At 36.6% G+C, this 20409-nt stretch overlaps 1 protein-coding gene across 1 annotated transcript in view; it reads right to left on the bottom strand.

Annotated features, from left to right (window-relative positions):
• Positions 1 to 8154: 8154 nt before the first annotated feature.
• Positions 8155 to 20409, bottom strand: part of LOC136843681 (protein PRQFV-amide-like) — a 217392-nt gene continuing 205137 nt past the window's right edge. The window contains exons 2-3 of the mRNA XM_067112243.1: positions 12197 to 12286; positions 8155 to 10636 (exon numbers count right to left, since the gene is read on the bottom strand). Of these exons, the coding sequence (XP_066968344.1) occupies positions 9846 to 10636; positions 12197 to 12278 (873 nt within the window). The 5' untranslated portion in view covers positions 12279 to 12286 and the 3' untranslated portion in view covers positions 8155 to 9845. The remainder of the gene's footprint in view (positions 10637 to 12196; positions 12287 to 20409) is intronic.

Here is a 20409-nt window from a genome sequence, read left to right as displayed (position 1 = left end):
CCCTAGCTGCAAACCTTTTAATTTCTTTTACTGTACTTCCGTTCATATTCTTTCTTCCATTTTACTTTCCACTCTTCTGACAATTGCTTTATAGTGCAGTTGTGAGGTTTTCTTCCTGTTACACCTTTAAAAGCTAACTACTCTCAGTTTCCCTTTCAGTGCTAAATGACTTCATAGGTCTTAGAACATGCATTTTATATTCCACTCCACAGTAAAATTTGTCCCCCACCTGGGGAGGTCCCTTGTTCTATGTGCTCTTCAATTGTCTTCCATTTTGTCTCCTACTGGGACCCAGGGTGTTTTAAGGGTTTGGGAACAGAACTGGTTTTAAGCCTATTTGACTACTGTAATTTGATCAAATTGGGCCCCGCACCAATTTTGAAGATTTTTCTGTGTTCTAAGGAGAATAAACTGCTACCGAAAACGTGAAATGAAGAATGAGGAAGCATTGTTCCTCACATTATAATGCATACTATATTAACAGAATATTTTCACTTGGAAAATCGGTTTTATATTTGACAAAAAAGCGTCTTAATTTGTATAATAATAATAATAATAATAATAATAATAATAATAATAATAATAATAGTGACAAGTATACCGTAGCAGCTCATCTCTGAGTGCAGGATGCCGTCTCAGGTTAAAGAAAACATTGTTTTGAGAGAGAGAGAGACCTTGAACCATGTCGTTGAGTTTGAACTTTCTAATTGGGCCCCACAATTCCTAGCACCGGCCCTGTACGGAATACAGGATAATCAGAGGATATGCTATGGGGAATGATTCTGGACAATTATAGATGGTGGCACCTTTGATATAGGTAGCGTGAACCTTGAACCTGTACGGGGTATATTTAAGCACTGATGGTTGGTCCACACAGAGTTTGAAGTGAAAAAGTTCAGTGAACGGGATTTTTTCGCTTCAAACTCCCGCCGATTCTACGGGGCTCACAGAATGGTGGGACCTTACTAGACAAGGCACGTCATAAACACAGCTTACTGCACATTTTGTTGAAATGCACATACGGCCGCACTATGCAACGTCATGTTTCGTCTGTCGACTGTTTGAGTGATTTGTTGTGAGTTTGGGGTCCTTAAGCCCGAGTGACTACAAATAGAACCCAATCAGCAACCGCCTGGACAGGGAAGTGTGTGTCGCACGCTTGTCTCTGCCTTGTCGCCCCAGGGATCTGTATTTGGGCTCAAAGGTTTGTGTAAGGTTAGTAAATGTGAGTGCTCCTGCTTGGTTGTAGTGAGAATTATTGGGTAAGAATAACTGTTGGGGCGTTTGTATACTGCGGTGGCGTTGCATTAGTTGTGATTAAATTAAAGTGGTTTCTTTGAGGTTGAGGACAATTGTGTAGCTCACCTGTTTCGTGTTGTAGGTACGGAGATTGCAAGTTCGTTAGTGTGTGTGTGTTTTTTTTGAGGGGATTTTGTGTGTTTGTTATGTATGGGTGATGATTGAGATGGTTTTATTTTTGTAAGTAAATTGGGAAAGCCTGGTACGTGACTCGTTTATCCTTGCATGGGGGCTAAGTCACTTTCGTAGATTGTGGGCTGATCGTGCAGTCTATCGGCACAACGAAAATACAGTGACGTCTGTCGAGAAAATTCCCAAGAGTTCATGACATTCAGCTCATGGTCATAAATATGAATAGCAAACTTTTCAGGTGGACAGACACATTCTTACTGTTATTGAGTTTTCTTTGTGTGTGAGGCAGCTAATGATGTGAATGTTTTGCTGTATTAGGGGTTCATCCACGATTTCTGGGGTTTTATGAGCCAAGCCCTGAGTGGAGGTTATGTTGTGCTCTCTATTAACCTCAGGAATTTTCTTTCTTCACAGCCTAAAAAGGTAACTAACTACTTCCAACGAGTGGTTACCTACTTCATTTCCTGAACTATAAATTACTATAGTTAATGACCAAAATGAGAACAGGCTTAGCCTACCTTTAACTAACAGACTCGAATACAAACATGACTTGGCTATAGAGGTACTGGATCCTTGAAACTAATTCAACTAAAATGAAACACTAAGCAAAACTGACACACCAAATAACATGCGATACTTGGATAAAATAAAATTATCGTCTCTAAACCAAGATGTAAGAAGTTAACATGTTACACAGAGGTCGATTTTTCAACTCTTCTCTCTTCTGCGCATAACGTCACACGGTGCTCTGGTTGCATGTGGGCGGTGGCAACAGCTAGGCCGGAGTTTTCACGAATTTGTGACAATTTTTGAAGTTTTTGGAATTGAGTATGTTATTGCTATGGTGATATGTGCTATTAATGGATGCTGTAACACAGAAATGGACAATGTTGGAAGTGAAAAGGTTAGCTTTTACCGTTTCCCTAAAGATAATGTGTAAGAAGTGGATGAACATTGCAGAAGCGACCATATAAACCAAAAATGTAAGTGTGTTCAGTTAATTTTAAACAAATCGATTATGCAAGAAAGCTCAGGCATGAATTGCTTAACTACTGCGTGCAAATGCAAGAAAATTGAAGGATGATGCCATACTGAACCAAAGTTTACCTCTGTATTTATAGTGTCACTGTTGATTCAGGTATTTAATATCTTTAGTTTGGTTTAGTCTACCTATTACATTTAAAATTGTTGATAAATATATTATCTATAGGCTTATATGAATACTTCTATCAATTAAAGTGCATAAACAGATCTTTCGTTCAATTCCTCATGCAAATAAACCATATTTGACCGGTCAAGAGTGATAAGATTGAAATTGTGCCTAGACCTATGTGTAGTTAAGAATAACTGCCAAGGGGATATACAAGTCAATACGAGAGAGAGAGAGAGACGAACATTTTATTGAAATTGTTTTAATGTGCATGAAATGGCCCAATTATTTGTCGGGCAAAGGAAGGCGACAGTTATTTGAGAGAAAGGAGAGAGTTTTGTATAACTGAATGAACCGTAGGGTTATAAGGATAATTCTAGCAATTAAAGGACATGTACAATAAGTAATATCTTCCATTCGATTCCTAATGCAAATAAACCTGATTAAACCATGTTCACTGGTTAAGATTCACAAAATTGGAATTAGGCCTAGACCTGTTTGTTGAGACTACCTGCAAGTCAACATAAAAGTGAGAGAGAGGGCAAAATTTTATTAGAATTGTTTTCATGTGTATGAAATAGCCAGTTAATTGTTTGGTAAAGGAAGGAAGGAGAGAGAGAGATTACTAGAGATTTTCTTGCATATGAATAGGCCTACTTCTATCAGGGGGTTAGAAAGATGAAAATGATAGTTTTATATATATATATATATATATATATATATATATATATATATATATATATATATATATATATATATAATGTATATATATACAAGCACACAGGAAGTTTACTCCTGTGTGTGTGTATGTTTACACTTTTGAAACTAACTCTTGTGTTTATGTGTAATCGCATTCGGTTGACACTAATCTACGATGATCAATCGTTCCAGGTTAAAAGATATTTTTTTATATAATTATCGCATGTTATTTTGTGTCATTTTTCAGTAGTGGATGTGTGTGTTTTTTTTTAGTTCAATTAATATCAAGGATATAATATCTTTATTAACGAGGCATCACAGTGTCATACCTTCATAACCAACCAAGCTATGTCTGTACTCAAGAATGCTAGTTAAAGGTATGCTAGTCCTGTCCTTATTTTTCAGTTATTAACTGTTGTATTTTATAGTTCAGAAGTGAAGTAGTTAACCATTTGTTGGCATTGAATACTTACGTTATGTAGGCTGTGAAGAAAGAAAATTCATTAGCCTAATAGTGGCCTACCACTAATTTGCTCATACTTGGAATAGCTTTAGTTAGCCTGACTTTCGTATATTTTACATCATTATGATTTTTTCATGTTTTTTTGTAATATATTTTTAATATTTCGACCTTCATTAGCTCCTGTAAGCTACATTTTTATTCCTGCATTGGTAATATTGCACTACTATATAGTAGATGATTTCCATTTTGTACATAATATTTATCGGTGCTACTAAGGCTTGTTAGCTACGCGTCACCTACTCCGAGGTGCTAGTATTAAACATGGCGGAGGGTCCTTGGGACGCCATGTTTAGTACTAGCCCCTGGAGGATGAATTTATTATATACGCCCATTGCACCACTAGTAGATGATTTCCACTTTGTACATAACATTTATCGGTGCTACTTTGGCTTGTTAGCTACGCGTCACCTACTCCGAGGTGCTAGTATTAAACATGGCGGAGGGTCCTTGGGACGCCATGTTTAGTACTAGCCCCTGGAGGGTGAAATTATTATGTACACCCATTTCTGTATTGTGTGGTCGACAAATTATGTATTAATAAACGCTATCTTCGTGCGGCCGTTTACTTTAAATTTACCGTACGGTGTTTAGTACTAGCACCCCGGAGTATGTGATGCGTAGATAACAAGCCAAAGTAGCACCATGTTTATCATTTTGAATTTCATGCCTAAAGGATCATCAACAGAATTCATTTCTTTGGCTTTGTTCAAAGGCCTAACCAAAATTAGAAACCGAAGTATTTTTTTTATATTCATTATGTGAAAACTTTGTTATAAGAATATGCAGGATTGTAGACGACTGTCTTAAACAAAATATTTTTGTTATAGAGAAAAACGAAACTATACTGTACATCTCTACGCGATTGACGCCATTTCGACTAAGACTAACTAAAGCCGGGAAATACGTTCACTTTGCTTCCCCGTGACTGATTGGCTATTGACAGCGAATATCAATATTCATTACAAGAACAGGAGAATAGATTTGCAGATGCATAGTAGAATACGCATATTATAAGTCTGACAGTTTAGCTAAATTTCATGAAATACAGACGCTTATTTTGTGATGTCGAGATTTTAACGTGAATCATTGTCCAGTGTATCTTTCGCCATATAGCTAAGCTTAAATGGAGACAGCCTGTATTTTAAACGGTTTTGGTTCTCTGGTAACTTCCAATGTCTTGCAAACTGTCACAAATGAAATCAAATCAAGGCAAGGCTTTGGAGAAATCTCGTGATGTAGATTGCCAAATTCCACTGAAATAAGTAGATGCTATCTTTTCTGTGTCTTTTTATATTCATTCCTTTTACTAAAGCTTTACAGCAGGTTAGCAGTCATCCCTCTCAGGGTTATTGCTCTCATATTTTGGGTTTTTATTTTATTTTGTTTATTTTCACGACAATTCCCACAGATATTTTTCCGACTGTCAAACTTCAGAATGTTCCAACTACTTCCGTTTTGCCCTGATTCATGTAATTTGCTGTATTTCAAAAGGCGGTTCTCTTGCTTATTTGTGTTGCTACCAACATTTTTCTTTCTACGTGCCGATGACTATAAATATAACCCTTGTTGTTGTAACGCCAACCTACAGAACCCAATCGTTTAACTTTCTTTGTCGTTGATTTATTTTGTCTACGGACTGTCAGTTGGTGTGTCTACCTCCAAATAATCTAGTTGAATGTATATATATATATATATATATATATATATATATAATATATATATATATATATATATATATATATATATATATATATATATATATATATATATATATATATATATATATATATATATATATATATATATATATATGTGTGTGTGTGTGTGTGTGTGTGTGTGTGTGTGTGTGTACGTGTGTGTGTGAATTTATTTATTTCTTGTTGCAGTCCATGCAACATTATGCATGTATACTTTAAGAAGGGACCATCTTTGGTGTTCCATTCTAACTGGTCAACAGATAACTGACTGGACTGATTCTTTGACCATTATTGCTAAATAGTTAATGCACCGTTGTGTTCTCTTCAGTTAAAGCAAACTTTCCATTCATCCTAATGTTGCATTGTATTATTTTTTCTATTTGTAATTTTTGGGTTTCATGACGTAAAACTTATATCTTATCTTCTTCACTCATTCCGATTCGCAGAAAACTGTTTGTCACAGATAATGACAAGTTTCTCGCAATTTGTTTCTTATGAAAGACCACTGGCGCCTTGTAAAAGGAGTAGGTATATGTTCTAGTGGCACTGTGTTGTGCAATGAATAAAAGCTATGCTGTTTTAAAAGACTGCTTATCAGGATTTTTTTTTCATTACTATCTGACAAAAAAAAGACAAATCAACATATCAAAAGAGCTAATCTCTTACAAATTCTTGGGAAACGATTAGTCATTAAAAATATACAAAAATAATGTCAAATGAAAGACTAGAAATTATATCTTCCAAAAATGAGCTTGGTAAGATATTATTTCCAGGCTAATTTGAAGGCTGTATTCAGAATAACAGACAATTCCTTGATTTTAATCACGCTAAAAATATATATGTACGAATAACATGCCTTCTCCAGTAAGATATGATTGCCACTGGTTTATCAAAATGGCTTTGAATTTGTAATCATCTCTACCGTTTCTTTCAAATCCCGAAAAACATTTTGAGATCAAGTCTAGATAAAGTTGTAACGCTAGGATAAGCCCAAAAATCTGTTAGTTTGAAAATAAAAGAAGTTGGTTACCAAGCTGGTGAAAGTTGCTGAAGGCTTCTGATCGATTATATTATTGCCAAATGCCTCAGTAAATTCTCTCTTCAGATATTTGACAGCTGCAATTAACGAGGCCTGGGAGTTATGGTAATAGTTTATTAGGAATCTGTGATTCTGGTTGACTGGTTAGCTTAGATTAAGTGCAGTAAGGTTTCAGAGTGGGATAAGAGGGCCGGTGTGGACCTCTAGATTCTACCAACCACCAGGGGCTTTGGCGTTTGGTTAGTTCGTTGTTTTAGATCAAGTGTGTCAAGGTTTCGAAGGGAAAGAGACCTATCGCGGATCTGTGGACTTTGCGCAACCAACTGGGCCCTTTGCTTTAAATTGGTTGCTTTAGAACTTTAGATTGTGTTAAGGTTTTAAAAAGGATAAGAGGTCTGTTGTGGACCTCTGGACACTCTCTCAGCCAACAGTGTAATTACAAGGGGATGAACCTTACGTAATACGGGAAATAGAATAGGTTTCAAGGCAAAATCACATAATTCTTGTAAATAGTGTTGCGAAGATCCAGGTAAGATTTTCATTATTATATCTTAACAAATAATAAAGAAAGAAAGAACAACGGAGACTGATTGATTGGCTGGTTTCTTATTTTGCAGAAATAACATTTTTCAGATGTTTGGGAACAAGTAGTGCTGGTTGTTTCATTTTCTCTTTCTCCCATCTCACTTTCCACCCTCTCCAAACAACTGTTTCAGAGTGCAACTGAGAGGTTTTCCTTCTGTTACACCTTTAAAACCTTTTTACTCTCATTTTCCATTTTAGCGCTGAATGACCTAAATTTTCATATTTCCAATAACAATCACTGGCTAACATTCATCCTTTCGACATTAATTTTGTTGGAATTCAGTTTTGAAGACATAATTTCCTCCATACTTTCTGACAAGTTTCACCTAAGGCAGCGATTGATAGGAAACATTACTTTTGACTTTCCCAAAAGTATTTTCGTGCTGCCTTCGACTGATTAATAGTAAAAAACTTAGTGCTTTTATATAAACTTCGGACTTTTTTTAATGACCATCAGCGTAGATTTCTTTTGGCTAATGATTTTTTTCTTGCGGGTTTAGGGCTATCCTGACTGATGCCTCGTAGGGTAGGTCCTGGAACCTGTAATGTTTATAAAAAACGGTGGCACATTTCACCAGATTTTTTGAAAACAGAGGAATGAAAATTACAAAAAACATATGAATGAAAAATGGTAGTAAATGAGGAATGTATGCAAGACATCACAGCGTTGAAGGCATTCATCTTAAATGATCTTTGATCTTAACTGTAAAAATTCAAAATGGAAGAATTAAGTGACTGAACGTGCTTCAAATTGTACGCCGATTCGTAAGTTTTCAAGTCAAATTATTCATTGTCCTAGTGACTTCCTTTGTAGACTGAAGTCAACCAATCAGTCGTAGTGGCTTTGGAAAACAATCAATTAAGACTTGAAGGCAATCAACAGAGAGACTGAATTTGAAGAGAAAATGCTTCTGTTGAATAGTGTATGGATTTTCGTTATTTAAAAAAAAAGTCTTTAAACTGGTGTCGCAACGAATATGGTCATTACTTCAGTGTCCTAGGGCTATAAAAGGAAATAAGACTTCAGTGGGAAAGTGTCTGAAATTTTATTTTTCGGTTTTTTGTATATACATTTTTTCACGGGTCAAAACCTCCATTCTATAAGTCTGCAAACTGTTTAAGTCTTAATAAACATTAAATGTTAATATATCAGTTTTACACTTAGATATCACAATACTCATACCCCCATCAAAAGTGCATTCTGAAAACGAAGAGAAGAAAATAAAACTTTTTCCCAAACGATCTTGGATAAAAACACCAATATCCTTTGGCTGTTAGTCTTAGCAATACGTGTCCTTAATGCTCAGAGAAAGTAAAGTGAAACTTATTTCAAGAAAACACACTAGGTTCATTAAATACATCAAAGACTTAGACATTCTCAGTTAAGCGAGAACATTAGACTGGAAATAGGCTGAAGTAAAAAATGAAAAGGAAAAGATAAAATGATCATGCATAGATAAAATGAGAAAGTCTTCCAGACTCTTTTTGGAGTTTAAAGATGTCAGAATTCGTGATGTGCCTTCTTCATTTGCTCTTTGGGAGATGATGTCATATGAGCCTGTAATCACGGGAAAAGTCGGTCGAAATTCTGTTACGATCTTGGGAAATATGTTCACCCATATGTTACTTAGACACGAGGTTGGAAATTTCTTGCGTGAAGGACAGTGCAGGTGCTTCCAGACAATATTTACATTTTTGAAAGGCTTGAAAGTGCCGTTGTGCATAGTCGTAATATTTTAGGCATTTTGTCTTGATTTGGAATAACGTAGACATGTTAGCCATCGTCTTAGAGCAGTTCTTTAAAGGACAGGAATTTAATAAAGCAAATTTTTGTTGTTAAAATTTGAATCATTTAGGGTTCTTGAAATATACGACTAGATGTGTAAGTAAGCGGAGTCAAGGTTAGAATTTATTTCTTTCAGTATTTGTATACCAGAAGCTTATTCTCAGGTACTATAGTTGTAACATATTTTAGGGTAAGTTATCAGTGCAGAAATTTAATGGATTACCAACCGCATTAAGGGATAAAAATGTTTTCAGAAGACGGAGTCTACAACAGCAACTCTCTTCAATCTTCTACTTTTTTCATTTCAAGAGACAAAGTACTTTTACCATTTTTTTGGATGTAGGTCTTGAGGGTGTGTCATATATAACCAACTGGTCCTGAATGTTTACATCTGAACATGGGTACAAAAAATCCTACACAGGAGAAAGTAAGAAGTCCGCATTTCTATAATGTCCTTCCACTGAGAATTCGACTGACAGACATTGCTTACATGAAATAACACATATGAATACATTTACTTGACATCACTCGCCACCCCTCCTCCGTGTGTCGAGTGATGATTGTGGTGAGGAAAAGAAGCGAAGTTTGGTCAACATTGGTCCTTAGCGTAAGGTCACTGGCCCTTAAAGATAAAATGGATATGTAGTGTGGCTTCAGGAATCGCAATAACCAAAAAAAAAAAGAAAAAAAAAAAAGACAGGTTCTTCTTCTTCCTATTTAAAGATGGGAAAGTTTGTTGTTAAACCCTCGTGGCTTTTTGTTTTTGTTTGTAAGGCTCTTGTGTATGTTAAGTGTACAGGCCAAGGTAATGAATTCTGTAGTATCGAGGTTTTTTAAATAATACTTGTGACCTCTGACTGAAGCATGAACCGTAACTGCCTCACAAACGTCTTATTTAACACCAGAAAGCATAACTTATCATCACGACACGTTTATTAACCGAGGAATTCTGAACCCATTGCTCTCTTGGCGTAGAGATCCTCTGAAACTGGAATGACGTCCTCGTCATAGTTTCTCTTCCCTAGAAATTCCGACCCCATAGCTCTTTTGCCCAAAAATTCCGACCCCATGGCTCTTTTGCCCAAAAATTCCGACCCCATGGCTCTCTTCCCAAGAAATTCTGAGCCCATTGCCCTCTTGCCCAAAAATTCTGAACCCATGGCTCTTTTACCAAGGAATTCTGAACCCATTGCTCTCTTTCCAAGAAATTCTGAGCCCATGGCTCTTTTACCGAGGAATTCTGAGCCCATAGCCCTCTTGCCGAGGAATTCCGAACCCATCCTTTTCCCCAGAAACTCTGAACCCATTTTCTTAGACATCAAAAGGGAAAAGAAGTTTTTCAAGCCGTCTCGAGTAACACCTGAGTAGTATCTTCGCGCGAACCTCTTCATTGGTGCAGAAGTCAAGTCGTCGTGATCAGCAGCGGGTTCGACTGCGTTGCCTTCATTGTAGTCGTACTGGCCGGTAAAACTCAGCTGCTCTTTTCTGAGGTCGTCCACGTCCTCCAGAGTGTTGCAGTCCTCGCACGAGTGGTTATTTTTACCGGCCAGGCTGTCTGCAGATCTCTTCCCAAGGAATTCCGAGCCTAGTCTCCTGACTCCCCTGTTGAGTAACTGTGGTGCCTGGTGCTGGCCATCGGGAGACGACATCGCCACGAGCAGGTAGTGAAGCATGGATTTGTATGGGTATTCTGCCGACCTCTTTTCCACCAGTGTTTCAGAATCATCTGCAAAAATAAAAATGAAAATATATATTAATGGAAAAGATTGTTGCTCTGTATCCACAAAGTTTAAAGTCAGATGATTATGTATAACAAGAGGATTTATTCTTTGCCTTAACAGTCTGAGTATTTTTTATGGCAACACTTTAAGGCGTATTGACAGTGCTAGAGTTAAGTATACCTCAGTTTTACCAGACCACTGAGCTGATTAACAGCTCTCCTAGGGCTGGCCCGAAGGATTAGACTTATTTTACGTGGCTAAGAACCAACTGGTTACTTAGCAACGGGACCTACAGCTTATTGTGGAATCCGAACCACATTATAGCGAGAAATGAATTTCTATCACCAGAAATAAATTCCTCTAACTCTTCATCAGCCGGCCGGAGATTCGAACTCGTGCCTAGCGAGTGCTAGTCCACAGCTCTACCGAAATGACATCAATTCAGACCCCTTGATGTTATTCATAACTGCTTTCAAGACAAAACTGATAGGAAACTGATAAGATAAAAGAATGAGTAAAGTAAGCAAAATGAGTTTTCCTCCAGAATTTAGGTTAGTTACAGTAACTACTACTATTTCACTTAACGTTTCCTCTGTTTCATGTAATTATCAGCCCTAACTGTGTTAAAATGGGAAAACATTCTGCGAGTGAAGTATAACAGTCTGCAGAAAATCAAATTCGACACTACGTTCCAAGTTCATTATTATCTCGGCTTAGTATTAAGATAGAGGTGTTTTTTTTTTTTATCGTTAAGTGTGGGTCGCCGCACTCTGTGGATTTTCTACATGTAGAATAAAGTCCTTCCATTTTGTAAGGGCAGCCTGAAGTTTCTAAGAATAGTTATGTTTTAATGGATCGTTTATTGTGAAACGAAACGAAAACAAGAACAAACTGAACAAAAGGGGTAATAATTTATAGCCGTGGATAAAAGCTTCATCTCTAACAAAAAAAAAAAAAAAAAAAAAAAGGCAGGCACATCTCACCTCATAAACAATAGATCGTCAAAACAAGCACTGTGCAGTGTAGCAAGAAAAATTTTTCCTGTTATTGTAAAGATAAACTTCAATTTAAAAAAGTCAGCTAACTTAAGGAAACTCAGGACAACTTAGGTTAACCTAGTATAACTCAGGAAAACTTAGTATTACCTAAGAAACGTAGTATGACCTATGAAAACTTGATATAATTTAGGATAATTCGCGAAAAATAAGGATAACTTAGGAAATTTAGGATTATTTAGGGAAAACTTAGGGAAACTTACGAAAAATTAGTATAACTTACGAAAACCTAGTACAACTTAGGAAAACTTAGTATACCTTACGAGAACTCAAGATAAATTGGGAAAACTTGGGAAAACTCAGGAAAACTTAGTATAGTTTGGGAAAACTCAGGATAACCTGGGTAAACTTGGTGTAACGAAGGAAAATCAAGGATAACTTAAGAAAACTCAGGAAATTAATAACTAAGTAAAAACTAGGAAAACTTAGGACAACTTAAGGACAACTTTATATAACCTAGGAAAACTAAGTGTAACTTAGGAAAACCCTGGATAACTAACTTAATCTTACCTTGGTGGAGAGTCGGGTGGGTAGCGCAGAGCGTGCAGAAGAGGATAAGACTCGGCAGGACACATTGCCACCCTGTGACCATCCCACTCCCTGGAAGGGAAAGAGGGAAAGTCAGGTGGATAATATTGATGCTGGAGAAAGAATTTTTCAAACTTTGCAAGAGCAGAATGGGAGGCCTTTTGAGATAATTTTAAGGGAAAGGGCATGTTTCTGATCCTTAAGGTAATTTAAAAGGAAAGGGTGTATTTCTAACCCTGGATGCCTATTAAGATGATGTAAAAGGAAAGGGGCTATTTCTAACCCTGGAAGCCTATTGAGATGATTGAAAAGGAAAAGGGATATTTTTAACCCTTGGAGTTTTTTAAGATAATCCAAATGGGAAAGGGGTGTGTTTCTAACACTGGAGGCCTATTAAGATGATTGAAAAGGAAAGGGGGTATTTCTAACCCTTGAAGGTCCATTGAGATAATTCAAAGGAAAAGGGGGTATTTCTAACCCTGGAGGCCTGTTGAGATTATTTAAAAGGAAAGGGTATTTCTAACCCTTGGAAGTCCATTGAGATAATTCAAAGGGAAAATTCGGTATTTCTAACCCTGGAGGCCTATTAAGATGACTGAAAAGGAAAGGGGGTATTTCTAACCCTTGGAGGTCCATTGAGATAATTCAAAGGAAAAGTGGGTATTTCTAACCCTGGAGGCCTGTTGAGATTATTTGAAAGGAAAAGGGGGTATTTCTAACTCTGGAGGCCTGTTGAGATGATTTAAAGGGAAAGGGTTTATTTCTAATCCCAGAGGTCTACTGAGGCAATTCAAAGGAAAGGCGGTTATTTCTAACCCTTGATGCCTATTGAGATGATCTGAAGGGAAATGGCGTATTTCTGATCCTGGAGGCCTACTGAGATAATTTAATGAGAGGGTGTAAGTCTAATCTTGGAGGCCTATTGAGATAATTTAAAGGGAAAGGATGTATTTCTAATTGCGAAGGCTTGTAGAGATAATTTAAAGGGAAAGGGTGATTTCTTGCGATAATTTAAAGGGAAAGGGTGATTTCTTGCGGTAATTTAAAGGGAAAGGGTGTTTCTAACCCTGGAGACCTATAATAGTGAATAATTTAATGGGAAAGGATGTATTTCTTGTGATGATTTATAGGGAAAGAGTGTTCCTAACCAAGGATACCTATTGAGATAATTTAAAGGGACATGGTGTATTTCTTGTAATAATTGAAAGGGGAAGGGTGTTTCCGACCCTGGAGGCCTATTGAGATAAAAGGAAAGGGTCCATTTCTAACTCTGGAGGCCTATTGAGATATTTTATACCGGAAAGGGAGTATTTGTTACCCTAGAAGAGAGGATAAGATGGTCTGTTAATTTCCAACATTGCAGAAAGAGCTTAGTGTTTTTACTTTCTTTTGTTTGCTTGCTTGTAAACAAGATGAGGCAGAAAGGTGGGCCTCGTGACCAGCAACAAGGAATTAGATTTTCGTGAGCATTTCACACCTGGATAAGGGATGTTTTGGGGGAGGGTTTTTGATTGCTCAGCCTTGGCGGTCTGCGGCCTCAGACAATTTTCGTTGTCAACACGCGAATGACATATTGAATACATGTGTTGATGATGATGATGATGATGATGATGATGATGATGAGAGAGAGAGAGAGAGAGAGAGAGAGAAAGAGAGAGAGAGAGGGAGAGAGTCCAAAATCTAGAGGTATGGCGCGATATATATTTGATGGGTTCGACTGCTGCTTGTAAGATTCTTTGGGAAGGATTCTACTTCTGGTTCTTGTCCCTACAAACTATTTACTATAATATCTTCAGATTTGGTTTGCCTAATCTATGAACTATTTGTTTAAAAACTTTTCCGTTTGGTTTTATTCCTTTCAATGGTAAGTGGACATAATTTTAAAAAAATACGAGCAACTGCCTGGGACAGTTTTTGTTAGGTAAGTTATAGAAACAAATTCTCTAAAACGACTGTTTATTTTAGATAAGTTATAGAAACAAATACTATAAAACGACTGTTTTTCTAGTTAAGTTATAGAAGCAAATTCTATAAAACGACTATTTTTCTAGTTAAGTTATAGAAACAAATTCTGTAAAAGGACTGTCTTTTTATTTAAGTCATATAAACAAATTCTATTAAACGATTGCTTTTTAGTTAAGTTTTAGAAACAAATTCTATGAAATGACAGTTTCTTAGTTAGTTACAGAAAAAATTCTTTAAAATGACTGTGTTTTTTTGAGGTAAGTTATAGAAACAAATTCTATAAAACAAATGTTTATTAGGTAAGTTATAGAAACAACCTTTATAAAGCGACTTTTTTTTTTTAGCTAAGTTATGGGAATAAATTGTATAAAGCGACTGTTTTTTAGGTATATTGGGTAAATATTAGAAACAAATTCTATAAAGAGACTGTTTTTTTTAGGTAAGTTATAGAAACAAATTCCCTTCAATGATTGTTTTTTGGTTCAAGTTATAGAAACTACTATAAAGCGATTGTCTTTTTAAGTAAGTTATAGAAACAAAGCCTTTAAAACGACTGTTCTTTTTAGGTAAATTATATAAAAAATTCTTTAAGACTGCTTTTCTGTTTAGGTGCGTTATAGAAGCAAAATCTATAAAACGACTGTTTTTTTTTTTAGTTAAGTTATAGAAAAACTTTCTATAAAACGGCTGTTTTTTTAGGTAAGTTACAGAAATAATTTCTAAAAAATGACTCTTTTTTAGGTAAGTTATAGAAATTTTTTTTGTAAAACGGCTGCTTTTAGGTAAGTTATAGAAATAAATTCTATAAAACGGCTGGTCTGTTGACTAATTCACAAAATTTTGATGAATAACCTTCCGATAATAAAGACTTTAGCTGAAAAACGAAATAAAACAATGATAACCACAACGTGAAACTAGATTATTTTTTCCTGCAAAGATAGTAAATTGATACGGGGGGAAAACTTTTTTTTTTACCCCTCTTAGTTTTCCCGTCCCTTAGACAAATACTCCAGATGTGAGAAAGTGTAAAGGTTTTCCCATCTGGAAGGTTTCTGTGGGGCTTTTGTGCGAAAACGTCCGGCCCTCAAAAGCTGTCGGTGACAACTACCACCTCCTTGAGGATAGAACCTGAGGTGGTGTTTGTGTGTGGGGCGGGGGGAGGGGGGCGGGGGGAATAGATGGGATTGACAGACCTGGGAGGGGGAGGGTTGGGCGGTGGTGGTGGAAAGGTTGGAGGAAGGGATAGTGGTCGAGAAAAGATATCCAGAAAACGAGATACGGGCTAATCGATTAAATAGTTCTTGTAACACTCGTTGGTTATGTCTGTCTGTTTATCTGTCTGTCTGTCTGTCCGTCTTGTCGTGCATTATACGCAGCTTGAATATAAATACATGTATGCATGGACATATTGCCTATAAACGTAACCAGCAATATGGTACTTATCAAGTAAGAATGACCTATGATTCGTGTCCTCAGGGAACTTTTAATCTCTCTCTCTCTCTCTCTCTCTCTCTCTCCTCTCTCTCTCTCTCTCTCTCTCTCTCTCTTATGTTACTTGCTTTTGCCATAAAACTTAGTTGATAAGGGTAATTCTTGGACTCCGTCAAATGAGAGAAAATATTCCTTCCCTGATCTTATTCCCAAAAGGGGACATCATATGCTTGACAGGGAGGCATTCTGTTATTCACTTTTTTGCTTCGTTCTTTTTTATGATTTCAAGAATTTATGTTCTTGTTTCGTGTCGTACATTTCGTCCACATTAGTCTTGAGAGAGAGAGAGAGAGAGAGAGAGAGAGAGAGAGAGAGAGAGAGAGAGAGAGAGAGAGAGAGAGAGAGAGAGAGAAATATTTTATCTGGTGCATGTAGTTAGTAAGCACATTAAACCTGAGAGAGAGAGAGAGAGAGAGAGAGAGAGAGAGAGAGAGAGAGAGAGAGAGAGAGAGAGAGAGAGAGAGAGAAGAAATCTTATCTGATGCAGTTAGTTAGAATACACATTAATCCTTAGAGAGAGAGAGAGAGAGAGAGAGAGAGAGAGAGAGAGAGAGAGAGAGAGAGAGAGAGAAATCTTTTATCTGATGCAGTTAGTTAGAATACACATTAATCCTTAGAGAGAGAGAGAGAGAGAGAGAGAGAGAGAGAGAGAGAGAGAGAGAGAGAGAGAGAGAGAGAGAGAGAGAGAGAGAGAGAAATCTTTTATCTGCTGCAGTTAGTTAGTATACACATTAATTCTGAGAGAGAGAGAGAGAGAGAGAGAGAGAGAGAGAGAGAGAGAGAGAGAGAGAGAGAGAGAGAAGAAATCTTTTATCTGATGCAGTTAGTTAGTATACACATTAATCCTGAGAGAGAGAGAGAGAGAGAGAGAGAGAGAGAGAGAGAGAGAGAGAGAGAGAGAGAGAGAGAAAAATCTTTTTATCTGATGCAGTTAGTTAGTATGCACATTAATTCTGAGAGAGAGAGAGAGAGAGAGAGAGAGAGAGAGAGAGAGAGAGAGAGAGAGAGAGAGAGAGAGATATTTTACCTGATGCATGTAGTTAGCATACACATTAATCCTGAGAGAGAGAGAGAGGAGAGAGAGAGAGAGAGAGAGAGAGAGAGAGAGAGAGAGAGAGAGAGAGAGAGAGAGAGAGAGTAGTGGTCCCAGTTAGCTTTCATTGTAAAATTTTATTCTTATATAACAAAATAATAGAGCAACTGGTAACCAGTTAAGAGATGAATTTCTTGATAAATCTGCGTGTGTGGTACACAATAAAGATCTTGTATTACACATTTTACCATGAAGTACTTACAATATGTCTGTTATACTGAAGTATTTGCATCAGTTCACCTCCAAGTAAGTACATCTGTCACAAAGAAGTACGCTCGCATTATATCTGTTACAATGACTAGCATTGTCATTTACAATGAAGTAATTGCACTGCATTACTTACAACACAGAACTTTCAATATATCACTTACAGGAAAGTATATACTTTATTATGTCAGCTACCCTAGGGTCTCTTTTTAGATTTAATGTATATTCTAAAAAAATCCTGGCAAGTGCTCGAAGGTACAGGGAAATATAGATGTCGCTTCACAAAAAGGTCAAACAGGTCAAGGATCTTGGTAAAACCGAAGAAATCGAAAGGGTCATTCAGAAATTCTGAATGACCCTTCAAATGAAATTCGAATAGATTTCCGAGGGAATGAAATGCACCGTATTTTTCTGTACCATTGGTTGAGGGATGATTCTGTCATAACTTCTGCCAGGTAAGGAATTCCGCAAATTATGCCTCCTCGGAATCGAAGCTTATTTTTTTAGAAATGTGTTATTCATTACTCCAGAGAATGGCAACACTATATACGTATTACGTATCAACATATATAAAATCGTTTTTCCAGGAAATAAGGAAACATTACTTTGAAAGCTTACACATACACAAATAATTCTTATAGTTAATACGGAAATATTTTTGGGAAAACGTTTCAAACGTTTTCACAAAAATATTCCTGCATTAGTTGGAAGAATTGTTCGTTTACGTATAAGTTACCGAAGTAATTTTTGTGGACACATTTACAAATTTTTTTTCACAAAAATATTCCCTTTTTAACTGAAAGAACTGTTCATTTATGTATAAACTTTCAAATGCAAATGTTTTCACAAAAATATTCCCGTATTATCTGGAAGAATTGTTCGTTTATGTGTAAGTTTTCAAATTACTGTAATTTTTGCGAAAACATTTGAAAACGGATCATTTTTCGGATGAATACGGGCGGATTATTGTGAAAACTTATGCACTTGCCGAATGATTAGTCCGACACATAACCAATACTGACATTTCCATACATAATACTTGCAGCTATTAGGATCTCTCTTTCTCTCTCTTGTTAAGCTATAATCTAACACCCTTCTCTCTCTCTCTCATCTTGAGATAGAATCTAACAACTTTCTCTCTCTCTCTCTCTCTCTCTCTCTCTCTCTCTCTCTCTCTCTCTCTCTCTCTCTCCTCGTTAGACGAAGGTAGACTCGCGTAGACTCACATAATGTTCCAATGACGTGGAAGAACAGCAAGAGAGGACATTAATTGCACTTGATTGGGCACATTGGTGGTGGGAGTCTTCTTCACATTGGATTTCTCCTCTTCTTTTTCTTTCCTCCTTTTTTTAATCATAGATTTTTTTCTCTCTCTCTCTCTCTCTCTCTCTCTCTCTCTCTCTCTCTCTCTCTCTCTCTCTCTCTCTCTCTCTCGTTAAGAGAGAAGCTTGTACCCTTTTCTAGCCCAGACCAGCAGAAAATATAAAAAAAGGGTAAAGAAGGAATGAAGGTTCAGTAGACCTTCAGCTTCTTAAAGGGATGAAGGAAACTGAAGCTGATAGAGAATTCTAATGCTGGACAGTTTAATCCTAAGAAAGTGACCGATTTTCACAGAGTAAATGTGGGAAGAGGTTGTCTGACGAATATTACGAAGTTGTCTTAGCTCAATAATGCAAAATAGGATCCGAGTTTGCTTTTCATGTGTATTTCTAATGATCATTACATTTGATAGTATGTGTCATCCGTCTACAAAAATACTAATTATAGGAAAGGTTGTCTTTGAAAATTTTACTAATGCATTCATGTAAAAAGTATACATATGTACACTTCTTGGTAGTTTAATATCACTTTCATTCAACTTTTTTTTACATGTTAATTTATTTATTGGGATTTCCAGTGATGATCATTTCAATTCTTTATACAATTTATGAATACTACATAAATACCCAGACAATTGAGTCTGGCCACAAAGTAAAGTCTTGTGAATGTTACTTCCACAGATATATATGCTGGTTTTCACTTTTATTTTCGTATTGATAGAGTGGCCCATTTTTTTTCTAGCAAAAGTAGGCGCAAATGGATATAGATTCTTAACCTTACTCGGCATAGAGACAGGCCTGTGTAAATATTTTATGATTAACGATAGCTTTAAAGTACCGGAAAGAGTTTCACGTTTTTGCTAAACTGCAGATTCATCTTATCATCTTAATGTGTTTAGGCGATTATTTGAGAGAATATAGAAATGGCGCAAATGACTGAATAAAAACGCGCAAGAAAATAGATTAAATTAAAGGATCCAGCGATTAAGAATATGAACATGAATTTCACTGTGGTTGTAAATACGAAAGTCAGTGATCCCAAGCAGTAACAAGTTACTGTGCAAATGAATGTTTGATTTTTTCAATACAAATAACAAAAGACATGTCTATGGAAGGGAAGAGACGAAGCTAACCATTGATACCCCTTGGCCCCTAGCTGCAACCCCTTTCATTCCTTTTACTGTACCTCAGTTCACATTCTCTTTCTTCCATCTTACTTCCACGCTCTCCTAACAGTTGTTTCATATGCTATTTCAACCCTTATTGTCGTTTAGGCGTTTCTTCTCATGCTGCCAGATGTACTTGGTTGGAAGTGAACGCATTTATTCCTTGTTAATCCTTACCCTTAGCAGTTAATAGTAAGGAGGCCACAATAAGAATGGAAAACGTGAAACTTTAAACATGAATTAGGCTTAATCATGCTTCATTAGGTTGTTGAAGATTATCTTGTATTAGCAGTTTTTCCAAAAGACCATCTCAGGACTGGAATAGGTTATAGGGGGATGATTATTAAATCCAAGTTTGGGTGAATGTTTTCCTTGGTTATACAGAAAGAAACATGAACCCTTCCCATTTTCTGGTTTTATCTAGAGTAGAGATATTGTGGAAAATAAAGAGTAAGTCTTTGGATTTTACCTGTCCTATAAGGTTGGATCAACATTACCTGAAGAAAGACGTCTATGAGCATTTCTGGCCCCCTTTTATGTCTGCTATGTTTTGTTTTTGTCTGTCTAGAGTCTGTCTGGACTGAAATGGGTAACGGCACTATCATTTATCATGGACGTATCAAAAAAATTGGCATGTGCCTTACAACATTGCATCATGGTTATATTTTCTGTTCTCTTTCTCAGATTTGGCCCGAGGCACTTGGCCCTTGAGAAAAACCTTCAAGATATACATATATGTAGTTATGATGGCCCCAGAGAAAAACCTTCAAGGTATACATATATGCAGTTATGATTTACATATTGAATCAGATCCCTTGCTGTAGTTCGAGCTCAGTTTCTCTGCTTCTCTGCTCTCCAATGTCAGCAACTGGCTTATGAATGAAATATCTCTGGGAGACTTATCGGTAGCTTTCGACAACATTGCTTAGGAGATGGCCCAATTATAGTGTCTTC

This window comes from Macrobrachium rosenbergii, chromosome 12 (genome assembly GCF_040412425.1).
Source record: "Macrobrachium rosenbergii isolate ZJJX-2024 chromosome 12, ASM4041242v1, whole genome shotgun sequence".
NCBI lineage: Eukaryota > Metazoa > Arthropoda > Malacostraca > Decapoda > Palaemonidae > Macrobrachium > Macrobrachium rosenbergii.
The sequence above is the reverse complement of the archived record's forward strand: the minus strand, read 5'-3'. Positions and strand labels throughout refer to the sequence as shown.